The 13,450-nt window shown below is 49.0% G+C and overlaps 3 protein-coding genes across 3 annotated transcripts in view; 1 reads left to right on the forward strand and 2 right to left on the reverse strand.

Moving 5' to 3' along the window:
* Positions 1-3,182: 3,182 nt before the first annotated feature.
* Positions 3,183-4,133, reverse strand: LOC104141519 (olfactory receptor 51L1). The gene has a single exon (XM_009670858.2). The coding sequence runs from the start codon at positions 4,131-4,133 to the stop codon at positions 3,183-3,185; it is 951 nt and encodes a 316-aa protein (XP_009669153.2).
* A 3,237-nt stretch (positions 4,134-7,370) lies between these two features.
* The window catches only part of LOC104141509 (olfactory receptor 51E2-like), a 40,308-nt gene continuing 34,228 nt past the window's right edge, over positions 7,371-13,450 (forward strand). The window contains exon 1 of the mRNA XM_009670846.2: positions 7,371-7,443. The gene's annotated coding sequence lies outside the window, so the exon portion shown is untranslated. The remainder of the gene's footprint in view (positions 7,444-13,450) is intronic.
* Positions 11,216-12,277, reverse strand: LOC104141518 (olfactory receptor 51G2-like). The gene has a single exon (XM_009670857.2). It carries the CDS (start codon positions 12,275-12,277, stop codon positions 11,216-11,218), a length of 1,062 nt encoding a protein of 353 aa, XP_009669152.2.

The following is a 13,450-nucleotide window of genomic DNA, read 5'->3' on the forward strand; positions in this document are numbered from 1 at the left end:
GACCTGAAGAATATCTTTCCAGATTCATTGATTCCGGTAGATTTCCTCTAGGTTTATATAACAAATCAGAACCAGTCTATGCCAGCAAGGCACTTAATAGGGTGTAAATCCAAACAGGAGTCTTCCTCCTCCAGCCGTGCAGTGGTTGTATAAGTATACAAATAATGCTTTCGGCATGTTTCTCCAATATGCTTTTCAGAAAAAGATATTAGAAAGTGAAGCTACTAGTATTCTCGCCATATTTTGTCTTTCCCATACATTTCTTTCCTCTGACTCATTGAGGAGGTCTTAGAGGAAAGCTGTGAGAATGATTAAAATCCCGAAAAGGATGCCTTATCGTGAAAAATCTAAGGAGCTCAGTCTACTGGGTATATCAAAGTGAATTTGAAGGTCTGAAAATTTGCAAACTAGAAGTCCTTACTCAAGAGACAAGATTTTAGCTCAGTGCTTTTCAGCCTAGCTACCAAGATATAATAAGATGCAGTGGTGGAAGCTTGAAGCTAGGCAAATTTAAATTAGGTACAAGACGATGCTTCAATTATAAATACAAAATTTGTAACAGTCCCATTAAGGCTGTGCCGGATTCACCATCCCCGGTGATTTTTTTAAAGAATACTGGATGAGGAATTGTGTGAAGGCTTGTTAGTTCCACACCATTTATTTGGAGGGTTTTGTTCTCTCTAATTCAAACAAGACGAACTCAAGGCCAAAGGCATAGTCTTGATGAAGATGAAAAACAGGAATACTTGTACCCTATTAGGTCTTATAGCTCACAGAGCTGAAACCAGTGCTTGGATTAGCACACCCATAATGCATTGAAAGTTTTGTCTGTGACACCTTTATTACAATAAAAAGGCATAGCATAACATTTAGCACAAAACTGGAAATATTCTTTTTGCTCTCTGATCTTCTGTAGGAGACCTATTTTTGGATCTAACAGTGGCCTCAAATTTTGTGCAAGGTTGATAAAAAAGGCATTTCTCAGAGACTGCATGAACTCTTTCCAGCAGAAAAAAGATTAGCGGCTCCCTGCCAATAGCAGTCTTTGGCGCAGCGGATGTTTGGCTGTCTTCACTGTCCATGATATCAGGTGAGAAACAAAAGACCATCTGCCAAGTGCTACGCAGTCTGCTCACTGAAGCGTAGTAGGATATGGCTCTCTAGGACACTATATGCAATGCTTTCTATCTCCTATAATTCAGCTGTGCATTTGTGGATAGAGAACTTCAAATATTTGATCTTTCAGGAAAGAACTTCAGTATGCACAATACACACAAAAACATATTTGAGAGCTCAGTCTATATATAGTGATGTAGTTTATAGGTCATCTTGGCACTCAGCTGTGAGAGGTGAAGCAGCTTTGTTTTAATTTAGTAGTACCATACATTGCTTGACCCACAGCCACAGAGCAGGGCAGGTAGGAGCCAAGAGTCTACAGTCAAACCTGAGAACAGAGTCTATGGATGGACCAAACTCTAAAAGGAATGGGTTCTACCCACTGGTGTGCAGCTGGGACTTTTCTCACTTGAGCCAAAGGCATGTCCTCCTTGCAGCACACAGACCCTGGAGTGTCAGGACACCAAGCCCACTTATCCATGGGCACCGTGTGGCATGGCTTGACCAGGTCCACAAGTCATGGAGGGATTAACAGAGCTGGGCAGTTCTGGATGCTTGCGCTTGCCCAGTGGAGCATTCTGCTAGGGTGTAGACCAACCGCTCTCTGCTGGCGTGTTAACATGATCTGTGGTTACTAGCCTTCACTTTGCTTTTTAAATACATAAAGATAGAGGAATCTGCTAACATACCTAATTCTGCTGGAAGGGAGCAGTGACTGTCACCCTGGAGGATTAGAAGGCGTTGCAGAGTTCGTCCTGGCTGCAGGCAGGGGTCATTGAGGGGACCATGCAGCAGTGTCTACGAAGCAGTGTCGTGCATTTCCATCAATTACTTTCATCCACCTGAGATGCTTGGCTGATTGCTTTCGTGTAGCTCTGTTTCAACTCTCCTCGCTGCCTGCGGTGATTCCCAGGGAGCCAAAGGAGAGATGATAACACCAAGCAGTCTGGCTGGGACTGCTGCTGAGTCAAGCCATTCCTGAATACGTGGCTTTTATCCCTGCTCCAGCTCCCAGGGATTAACCACGTGTCTATCTCAGGGGCAAACAGGCTCAGACGTCAGTGATGCAGTAGCTACCACCTGCTCACTGCATCTTGAGGCGTCCACAGCTGCCTCAAAGTCTCCAGCTGGAGGTAAGTTGCCCAGTCAGGCATCTGTGGCCAGTTGCACTGTCCAGACTTAGAGAAAGCTGTTGGGGCCCTGTGGAACCCAGAGAGCGAGGGCTTCACCAACATACATGACACCACTGCACCCTCTTGAGTATGCACTCTTACCAACCTCAGCCAGGGCCCAAATCCATCCCCAGCCCAGCTGAACAGTCATTCCTGGAGCAAAAACCTAATCCTCCCACAAAAGGGGACTTCACCAGGGTGTGGGGGGCTGCACAGGAAGTGAGAGCAGTGCATATGGCTACATCTCAGGCTTTGGTAGAGGTGTCACATTCCTCACAGAAGGAACCTTTCACTAGGTGCAGTCAGCAACTGCACCTGCATCTCACAGTGGAGCTGAAATTTAAGATAAACTGTTCCTATTCAGTTTGTCTTGTTTTGTTATGAACCTTTCTGCTTAATAATCGGGAGCAAACAACGAATGCTGTGCATGATGGCGAGGACAGAAACAAAAAGTCAGAGTCACATGGGAGATGGCTTTTGTGTTGTTTTATTTTTAGATGAAGGTGCCCATACCATATATGTTTGTACTGATATCCAGAACTGAAAGTGCAAATAGAGAGACCGAGGCCGTCAGCCCAGAGGAAAATCCCCACTGAACAATACTTTATAACACAACTACACCACAACTCCTCACCCTGGAGATTCACCCAGTAAAACATTTGTCCTAAGCCCATGGGAATCTGAGCCTGGTATGTACCTGTGCATGTCCCTTGTACATTTTTCTGCTAGTACATCTCTGGAGGAGATGGTGCACAAGGTAGCAGGGTCACAGGGCTAGTGGGGATGGCTAGAAGCTGGCTGCCAGTGTTCATGGCTCATTAAATCACAACACAAATTGCACCCACCCCTTGGCCAGAAGAAGGGCCTCTTCTTTCCGCTCTTCCTTGGCTGTGGTCAACATGGGCACATTGCTGTGCTGCTGTGCAGTCTCTTCAGGATCCTTTGCCGGATCTGGGTTATTTTGATGCTGTACACAATGGGATTCAGCATGGGGGGGATGAGGACATAGGTGAAGCCCATAAGGATGTGCACCATCGGGGAGGCATGCTCCCCAAACCGGTGGATAATGGTCAGTCCTATGAGGGGGATGTAGAAAATCAGAACAGCACAGAGGTGGGAAACGCAGGTGTCGAGAGCCCGGAGGCGCTCCTCCCCAGAGGCGATGTTCAAGACTGTCTTCATGATGACGAGATAGGATAGAAGGATGAGCAGTGCGTCGATGCCAAACGTGGACAGGACTGCAAAGAGGCCATAAATGATGTTGACTCTCCTGTCTGAGCAGGCGAGCTTCATCATGTCCTGGTGCACGCAGAATGAGTGGGAGAGAGCATTCGCCCTGCAGTACCGCAGCCGTCGGAGGAGGAGTGGGGTTGGGAGCACAAAGAGGACACCCCTGAAAAGCATCAACAACCCTGTCTTGGCTATCCTGGAACCAGTCAGGATCAGGGAGTATCTGAGCGGGTTGGAGATGGCAACAAAGCGGTCGAAAGCCATGGCAAGCAGGATGCCAGACTCCACGCAGGACAGAGAGTGGATGAAGAACATCTGAGTGGCACAAGCACCGAAGCTGACTGCTCGGAAGCCGAGCCAGAACAGGCGGAGCATGGTCGGCAGGCTGGTGGCGGCCAGACACAGGTCTGTCACAGCCAGCATGGCGAAAAACAGGTACATGGGCTTGTGCAGGCTCAGTTCTGCTTGTATGATGGCCAAGACAGTGCCGTTACCGCAAATAGCAACGAAATACATCAGGCTTATAGAAGCAGCAATCCAAGGGTGAAGATATTCTAGGCCAGGGAAGCCAGTCAGTAGGAACAGCAAAGGCTTGGAGCTGCCATTAGTGGGCATGGCCAAGCAGGCTTTTCCTTATCCTGCATCACTGGTTGCTAATCTGCAGGTAAAACATACTGATTAGTTAGGAGAAAAGGAGTGACTGGAGAAGATTCCAGGTTTCTTTGCAGGGGGACACATTGGCTAAACTTGGTCAGTTATTTCAGGGAATCAGGAACATGAGTCACTTTGATCTAAGTCACCAGCTGCTTTTCAAATCCCCTCTCAGCTTTCCCAGCCTCCTGTAATGCTAAAACCCTCTGTATCTAACTCAGACTAGGCAAACACTCCCCTGCCCATTTCATTTTTTCCTTACTCAGGGTTACTGTGTACTGAGAAATGACCACTTCCTATGGCAGCTCCCATGCGTAACTTATTTTAGGCGCAAGCAACCAAAGTCTTGAGGTTGAGAGAGTCACTAAGTGAGGTAGCAAAGCCAGTCTTTTTGTAGGGAGAAATCTGAAAAATAGTATCTGGGGAAGAATCTCGGGGCTGGGTAACAGTGGACCGAAAACAGAGATGTCCCAACACATCTGCTGTTCTGACACCTTCCAGGATGCTGTGGTGTCCCTGGTCCCTTAGCATCTTCACTCACCCAGAGAAAGCACCACCGCCAATTTCCTGGCTGAGACCACGTCTTCCACCACCCTCTTTTAACCAGGCCAGCCAAAGTCCTAGAGTGCAGCAGCTGGTATGGGTCCGCCAGGCCTCTGAGCAGCCAGAGCCCCCTGAGCAAGGAGGCAGCAAGGCAGAGTCAGCACCAGGAACAGGCTCTTTTCTCACCTTCCTCTCCTGTTCTTTACCCTCCTGTATGTGTGTTTGTCCTGCAATGTCTTGAAAGGCCGTGAGCAATATTGTAAAAATAAAACCCTAAAACTTTATTTCAAACTATTTGGCTGGTCTTGCCTCTTTCTTCTAATTAAACGTTGGCAACAATGACCCCAGTTGCATGTGGGGCCCCGCAGCAGTTTAGATCACCGGTGTCCTGCAAGCACATCTTAGCCTTGGTGGGGGCGAGTCCATGGGGATCAACATCGCAGCCCTAGGGCACAGCAGCGCAGCCCCCGGAGCTGCTGGGGCCTCTGAGGTGGGACACAGCAGTCACAAGGTGGCAGCCTGTCCCAAAGAGACCAGCATGGAAGAAATGGCCTAACTGAGGGGCTGTGATGTCCAGAGTGGGGCTGGCAGCAGAGGAGAGACAGGAGCACTGGGATCAGGCTCATGGTCCAGCCAGAACAGAGCTGCTGAAGCTCGCTGCTTTGCAGATTACTGCGTGATTCTTCTCCATCCCAGGTCACTTTGATACTGTTTTCACTACCCGTATAGATGTCTGAACCCTTCCTGCCCCCATGATAGTGTTCTCGGGAAGGTTAGCCAATGATCGGTCCATTTCACAGTTATTGCATCGGGCTGGTACAGCACTAGAGCATTGCTTCTACGTTTTCAGGTGAAAGCGATGAGAGAAACTATTGCTTGTGCAGCATGAGATTATCCCATGGAACTCTTCAACACGTGAGGTCTCAAGAGTTGAACATGGATGGAAGAATTATTGTCAGGTAGGGATGCTTCCAGTGGGGTTTTGCAGGGATTTAATCTGATCCGTTCTAACATTTCCGTTAGCATGTTGGAAGAAAATTATAACATCACTGCTGACAGAATCCACAGATGGCACAAACTTTTGTGGAAGGGTAAACAGGGAGGACAGAAGTTTGTGCAGGTAGGGAGAGGCTACAGTAAACGCACAGCTTTGGCCCTGAGAAACTGGAAATTCACCACTGTTAAGACCCATGTGGTTGTACTTCCTAGAAATCAGTAGGAAGTTGGAGGACACTTAGAGGGAGTCAAAACAATTTTGGGGCTGGAAAACATAGTTTATGTTGAAAAACTTAAATAACTGACTATTTTATCTAAGAATAGGTCAAGTGATGACTCATCTGCAGCCTGCACATATTACACAGGCAGAAAGTGATGGCTGAGTAGGCAGCCACAGATAAAACAAAACCTCATCCTTAGGGTGAAGACAAATAAGATTTAAATAATGTTTAAAAAAAGTAGTAGGAATGACTTCTTAAGAGTGTGGGGTATTTGCCATTGTCCAGAGACTTCATCTCAAGGCTGGGTGTGGGACCGAGGTGGGGAGGGAACACAGTGCCCTTGGTCTCATTTTAGCCTGGGGTTAAGATGCGGCCAGGACGTGCACTGAAATCTGCAAGCTGAGACTCACTCCTGGGTCTCACAGGTTACAGAGAGTCCCCTGCTGTCACCCAGCCCTGTTCATCCAGTAGCTGCGCTCCAAATCAGAACCATCCCTTTTTGCCCTGTTACTCGGAGTACAGTCGTTTCCAGACCTCTTCATGCAGATGTTTAAAAATTATGACATCTCCCACCCGAGTTTGCTCCTGGCTGGGCTGCACTCCCCCATTTGTGCCCCAGCAACATCTCCTTGCTGAGAAAGCATGTACTCTTTCTGTCCCTCATGTAATTTCTCTGGCTGCTAAAAATTCACATTTTTCTCATTCAAATTTTCCTGTATTCGCTTTCCCACCTATGCTTCTTGGCACACCGCTGTCTACTAGACTGGAGAGTCCCTTATTACTGAGTACAAACGTGCATGAAGTTTTCTTTCCACAGCTCAGACCTTGCACTTGTTGACACCAAACTCTATCTATCGTCAAATAGTGTGTTCTCATAGCTCTGACCAACCCAAATAATGCATAACACAGCACCCTGCCTCTGCTCACCTGTCTCTCCAGGCAACAGTTATTGTCCGCAAGACCCCGCAGTGCACAATTTTAGGATATGTCTCGTTGTCCTAAATGCTGATCCTCTGTTCTTCTGCCCCAATTCATTTTTCACCAGGGAATGACTTAGCTTCAGTAACGTACTTAAGTGCCTTTCTCTGCCTTTCTGTGGCTATGCCCGGTGTGCCAAAGACGGGGAAAGCGAATGGTAGAAGGTACACATAACATTCATTAAACACTGCGGGGAAATAACCCATCCTACTGATCGCACCACTTCAGGTGACTGCACCATGACAATCGGAGGTTGAAATGCAGCTAGAAATCAGGTACAATTGCCTGTTTGTTTACCTGTGCTCTCCATCCATATGCAGGAAGAGCTGTCCGCACAGCACAGGGAACAAGCAGAGCAACCTTCTTGGAGAAAGCAATTGCCAGTGCCATACCAGGAAAGGATTTATAGTGCAGCTCTGCAGGGATCAGCCGGTACCTTGGGAACCGAAGCAGCACTCTAAATCACAGTTCAGCCTCTTAGTCGCAGCCCCAGGGGAACAGGATCCATCACTGGGCTTGGCACTCGCTTTGACCAGGTAAGCACGCTTTGGCAGTGGATTTGGCTATTGTTTTGCCTTGGCTTGTAAGATTACCTCTTATCTTGACTCCAGCTGGGCCTGGGGCTGTGATATTCAGATCCTGCCCATGCACCAAGCGTACAAAGGAACAAAAAACATCTATTGTGCTCCCCACCTTTACCCTTGGCTGTAGGGTCATGCCTGTACCATGTCATAGCCAGCAGTGGTGTACCAGGCAGACATCCCTGCAGCAGCAGAGACGTGCGCTGGTGAACACACACTGCGCAGCACGCTGCTGTGAGCGTGTCCTTGCTGGGCTTACTAGCCTGGCTGCTGGCATGCCTCTGTCCTGCTATGAACCAGTTGGTCTTGCAGGAGCCAGTTCAGAAACCTCTGCACTCCTCAGGGCTGTGCAGCACAAGCTGGGTATCCTGCCTCCATGCCTAAGATTTCTGTTCCATTTACTTCCTGCTCTTGGGCTTTTATCTGCCTTGTCTTTGGGACTGTGGCTGTTTAAAGTTTGTGGTATGGGAGAAATATGACCAGAGAGGGAGGTTTTCTTAGAGCCGTTTCCTTAGAGCAGGGTCGAGGAGCAGCTTCAGAGAGAAGAGCGCTGGATCTGCAGTGAAATGGACGTGATCAGTCCATCGCGTTGCACTGCCAAGCAGCAGTGTCCTGCGAAGGGACCTCTGAGCCCATCTGCAGGCACGACTGTCCATGCTCTCCTTTGAGAAGGCAAACATTTCTTAGAGAAGATGTGTGAGACTGGCCTCTGAGGCAGACCGTGTTTCTCTACACATGCAGCTGTCTCAGTGTCCTTGCACGTTCCTCTATGAAAGGTGCAAAGAGATCCAGACCATGTCGGGAAGGGTTTGTCTCCTTGCAACTGTGTTCATTCCTCTCTGATTTATTTCTATATGCAATACAATGCAGATTGCAATGCACTGAGGAATTTTGAGGTGCGCACTGGAACAGAAGTTTATGGGGGAACATTACGGACCATTTCATGTTTGGAGGCATGTGTCTGTGCTTCACGCTGTAGTCTAGCATCCCTGGGGTGGTACTTTGATAATCCTGGGACATAGAAAAGTACAGCACTACCACAGTGGGGAAGGAGCCCTGTGGGGCTTCTGGGCCCTGCTGCAGCACAAGTGGTGGGCAGGTGAAAGCATTGGGTGATGTCTCGTTTTATGATGGAGCTGAATCTCACCACTGCTGTGCTTGGTGTTCAGACCTGTAAAATGGTGAGCTCTGTGCTAAAGCAGTGAAGAGACTGACAGCGGCTGACCTGTTTCTGGCCATGCTGTGACCTCCCTGGGAGGCGCTGGCCCCTCTGCATGCTCAAGCAAGCACTTTCCATCCTTGCTTAACTGCTTCACGAGGGAAAAATCTGGGCTGAGGCTTCAGCAGATAGTCCTGCAAGGAGGTATTGCAAAGTGGAGAAAGAGCATGCTTGCTCCCATCCAGGCTCTCCTCCTGCCTGGTGCAGAAGCCTTGCCTGTGCACAGACACTTCTTGATTCAAACCCTTCTCGCTGGGAAGGAAGGAGCAGGCTTGTTTGATATAAAGGAGGTCTCAGCTCAGGATACTAGGTCAGACACTTCTAGTTTGTGTCCGCTTTGTACATGTGAGACTTGGCTCTGAGCTGTGGAGTCTGAGATGAGATGTGAGCACAATTTTCTCTTCCTTGGATGTTGTCCAGGGTTCCAGTCTGGCTCCACCTGCTATAAATTAGCCATAAGACAGTGGTAAGGAAGATGTAAAAAAAATTTTACTGCTACAAAGCACATGTCTCTGCCTGTCCCAACTACTTCCATGGGTTGTTGCAACGTTAGCAGTCACATACACGATACCATGAAGATGAGGATTATGGGATCTCTTAAAACCTCTTAAAATGTTGTTTTCTGTGGAACTGTAAATAGTCACCTCTAAAGTGCAATGGTGCATCTGTTTATCCAACACACAGCAATACTGTCTGTCAGTCTAGGCCAAGAAGGCATGAAATGTCCTGCATCTTACTGCAATGACAGTCGAGCAGTTACTCACTTCAGAGTTTCTCGAGGAGATCTGAGCTCACCCTCCTGCTCCCGCTGTAGCAGGTACACCAGCAGTGCCCATCCTGCTCTCGATGGCCTTGCAGGAGCTACCCGTGAGATGTGTGTGCTGGGCACTTACTGTCACAGGGCAAACATTGGTCAGATGGACTAAGCTCCACCAGCAGAGCAAAGGTATTCCAGCAGTGTTTGGCTTTCAGGTGGCAGAGAGGGCCAGAAGAAATTATGAGGTTTGGGGTACTTAATGAAAGACTGTTAAGGAGATGACTATTCCAAGGGTGTCTGCTTGATAGCTTGTGAAGCTGGGATCTAGGTCTGCTTGTCACTCCTTTGACATTTTGTTAACTGGCAGATGTAGTCAGCTGGTATTCCTTAATGAACTAGTCAAAAGAAGGGGATGTGTAGTTTCATTGGTCCTAAAAGTAAGAAATTATGAACTGGATGCTTAAAGTCATGCAGCTGGCCTAGAAACTGAGAAATTGTTCGTTTGGAGCTTAAGAGAAAACTAACGCTTTGTGATTCTTTTATGTGCTTTCTTTATTCTGACCATTTAGGAGCCCTCATATCTGATTTGCTCTGCAGTTAAGGCAGATAAAAGGTGACTGAAAGAAAAATCTGAATATGTCTAATTGTCAACACTGAGAGGGAAAAAGTGATTGAAGGGAGCTATCAGTTACCACAGTTATTTGACGAAATCATGAACTGGCTGCAGGGAACGTGCAGGCTGCTGGACCACTGAGCAACTCCAACGTTTACCAGTTTGTGACAAATCTAATATTCAAACCCTAAATATTCATTTGGGGATATTACAAATGACTGCTCCTTTCCATGTCAGCACAAGAGTGATAAGCAGTTTCTCTAAGTGGCTGCATTTATGTGATTATGGATGTGTCTGTCTACTCGTCCTTCCTTGCTTCCCATGACTTTTGAAGCATTGGCCAAATTCAGACAAGTTTGGCCGGAGGACAGACGTTTTAAGACCTTCTGTTTCTAAAAGTTTCGTAACAACCAGGAGCTAGGGAAAGTGAAATTTTCTATTTGTTTTCCTTTATTGAGGGAACAGCTAACAAACCGTGGTTGATTAGAGGTCAACGAATCCACACAGATGAGACACGCTGGAACCAGGTGACTTTCCTTTGGTGTTTGCTGCTGTTTATTTGCAGGAGCACATCGGGAGCTAGAGTAGGATTTGCAGCAACTGCAGTTAAAACACACCTTTATTTTCTCACGCACTTCAACCTTCCTCCCTGCAAATGTCACCTGATGTGGTATGGGAAGCATTCACGGAGGAGTGACCCATGGAGTTGGTGAAGCCCACTGTAAATGAGTGGACGTGCTCACCATGTGCACGCGGCACATGGTGCAACAGGGGCTCCTGCAGGTCCGTGTACCTGTGGGTCACACTCGCATCCTGCGAAGGGGTTGTGCCTTGTGCTCTGCTGCACACCAAGCTGCGACATATGTCAGAGTGGGCACCTGAGTCAACCAGGGCAGCTGCCCTGAAAAGAAGATCTCAACCTCCTTCTGGTCCGGATTGCTCACAGGAGAGGAGAAAGGAGCTAAGCTGGACCATGGGAGGGCATTGCAAATGTGGACAGTCAGATGCTTTGTTTGCTTGAAGTGATTTTTGCTAATGGTAGAGTTAATCCCTTTGCTGAATGCACCAAGCTGAACATCTACAGACGGGCCCAGGGGGCTTGTGCAACACAGTGCCCCCATTCGTGCTCTGTCAGAGGTCAGAGCAGCCCATGCACCCCTGCCCCGCTGCCCACTGTCTCTTGCGTGGTGAATTTTGTGCTGGGCTGGTTCCTCCTGCAGTGTCTCCCCCAGGTGCCCTGTGCCTGCAGGAACCGTCTGGCAACCCGTCCCCTTATCTCCTTCATTCTCACGCAGTACAGCATGGGGTTGAGGACTGGCGGGACGAGGAAGTGGAGGAAGGAAAGGAGGCTGTGAGCGATGGCAGGGACAGGAAGGCCCAGATGGTTGATGAGGGACAAAGCCAGCATGGGGATGTAGAAGATCAGTACCACGGAGATGTGCGAGAGACACGTGCTCAGCGCCTGGACATGTTCTTCCCTCAAGACGAGGCCCAGAACGCTCCTCAGAATCCAGGCATAGGACAAGACAATGAGCACCGGGTCAAGGCCCATGGTGCTGAGCACGATGAAGAGAGTGTATGTGCTCTCTCTGGAGCCAGCGTGGGCCAGTTTCATCACATCGGGGTGGAGACAGTAGGAGTGGGATAGGATGTTGGTCTGGCGGTACGGCAGTCTTTGGAGGAGGAAGGGGAGGGGGGCATGCAGAGCAATGGCCCGGATTGCAATCACAAGGCTGATCTGGAGCACCCTGGCATTGGTTAGGATGGAGTTGTATCTCAGAGGGTAGCAAATGGCCACGAAGCGGTCAAAGGCCATTGCCAGAAGCACGGAGGACTCTATGATGGAGAAAGCATGAATGAAGAAGAGTTGAGAGAAGCAGGCATTGGAGCTGACCTCTCCGGAGCCGGACAGGAATACCCCAAGCATTGTTGGCAGGACGGAGGTGGACAGGCCCAGGTCTGCCACAGCCAGCATGAGCAGGAGTAGATACATGGGGGTGTGGAGGCTCGGCTCGGTCAGTATGATAAAGAGGACTGTGCCGTTCCCCAGAGCAGACAAGAGGTACAGAGCGCACACGGGTGCTGCCAGCCAGTGGGGGCTGTGTTCAAGCCCCGGGACGCCTGTCAGGAGAAAGGTGAGAGGGGGAAAGATGCTGATGTTGGCACCGGGACCTGTGACCTGCTGCGTCTCCAGCTGCATCGTCTCCTATGAAGGGAGGCAGCACTGCAGAAAGCAGATGTGAACAGTGAGGAGGAGCGTGATGGCCTGCAGACGCACTGTCCAAGCCACGCTCCTGCCCTACAACCAGCAGGTTCAGCTCTGGAGGAACATCTTGGCTTTCCAAGGCAACTCTTATTGCAGGCTCAGGCACTTTGTTAAGTGGGGTAGGTTCATAACATTTCTAGTCCAGGTTTCTTCACTTTCCAGAATGCAAAAGTTTCACAGAGCAGGGCAGAAGTGGTTTTCTGCCCTTTTTTTGCCAATTTTTTTTTTCTCCCTATAGCTAGTGCCCCAAAAGCTGCCTTCATTCCCATTTTTGCATGCCTCTATTTCTTCAAAGAAGACAAGAGAAAAACTACCACTCCTTACTATAAAGGACTCCTTTTATTATTATTTATTTAAGGAGAGGGTCAAAAGGACTGCTCCTGGCAGTTCCTAACTCAGCCACCCAGGTGAGTACCTTTGTTCAGAAGTATTGCATGTCTAATAGCACCCGATGCCTGACCCATTTCTCCTGATGTGACCTCAATGCCACATTTGCAAAGCGACCCAGCCACCCTTTCTTAGGCACTAATTTCAGAGGTGCTGGTGGGAATGCAAAAGATTCAGCAAAAGCCGTACAAAGGCCTCCCCCCTCCCAGCTCTTTTCAGTAACTTCTCTCCTATTTCCCGGCTTGAGGAGCACTTTGCACTCCAGTGCCTGGCCCCTTATGAACATGGGGTTTGAGCCACCCAGGAGATGCATCCATTCAGCGTGATTTGGTTTGCAAAGCCCTGTCTAATGCCCTCCACGGGTATGCGGGTATGCTACGGCCAAGAAAGCAAAGCCTCCTTGCTAGGGGCCAGCAGACGCATCTCAGCATTTCCTTTCAAATATTCCTGACCCAGGTGTTAGGGGCTGAGAAAAAAACTGGAAACAGCCCAGAAGCATCTACACATTGAATGGCTGTTAACAGTGGGATAGGTGGGGTCTTTTTTGGGGACGTGTGTATCCCAGTGAGGCTTGGGTAACTGTCCGAGCAGTCTCGCCAGCTTGGAGTGTCCCCCCTCTGCGCGCCACGCGGGGCTGCGTGGGGATGCAGAGCCTCCCTAACGTGCCCCAGCGGCAGCGAGCTCTGCTTGGGCTCATTGTCCTCTGCCCAGAGGTGCTCG

Source organism: Struthio camelus, chromosome 1, assembly GCF_040807025.1.
Source record: "Struthio camelus isolate bStrCam1 chromosome 1, bStrCam1.hap1, whole genome shotgun sequence".
Classification (NCBI taxonomy): Eukaryota; Metazoa; Chordata; class Aves; order Struthioniformes; family Struthionidae; genus Struthio; species Struthio camelus.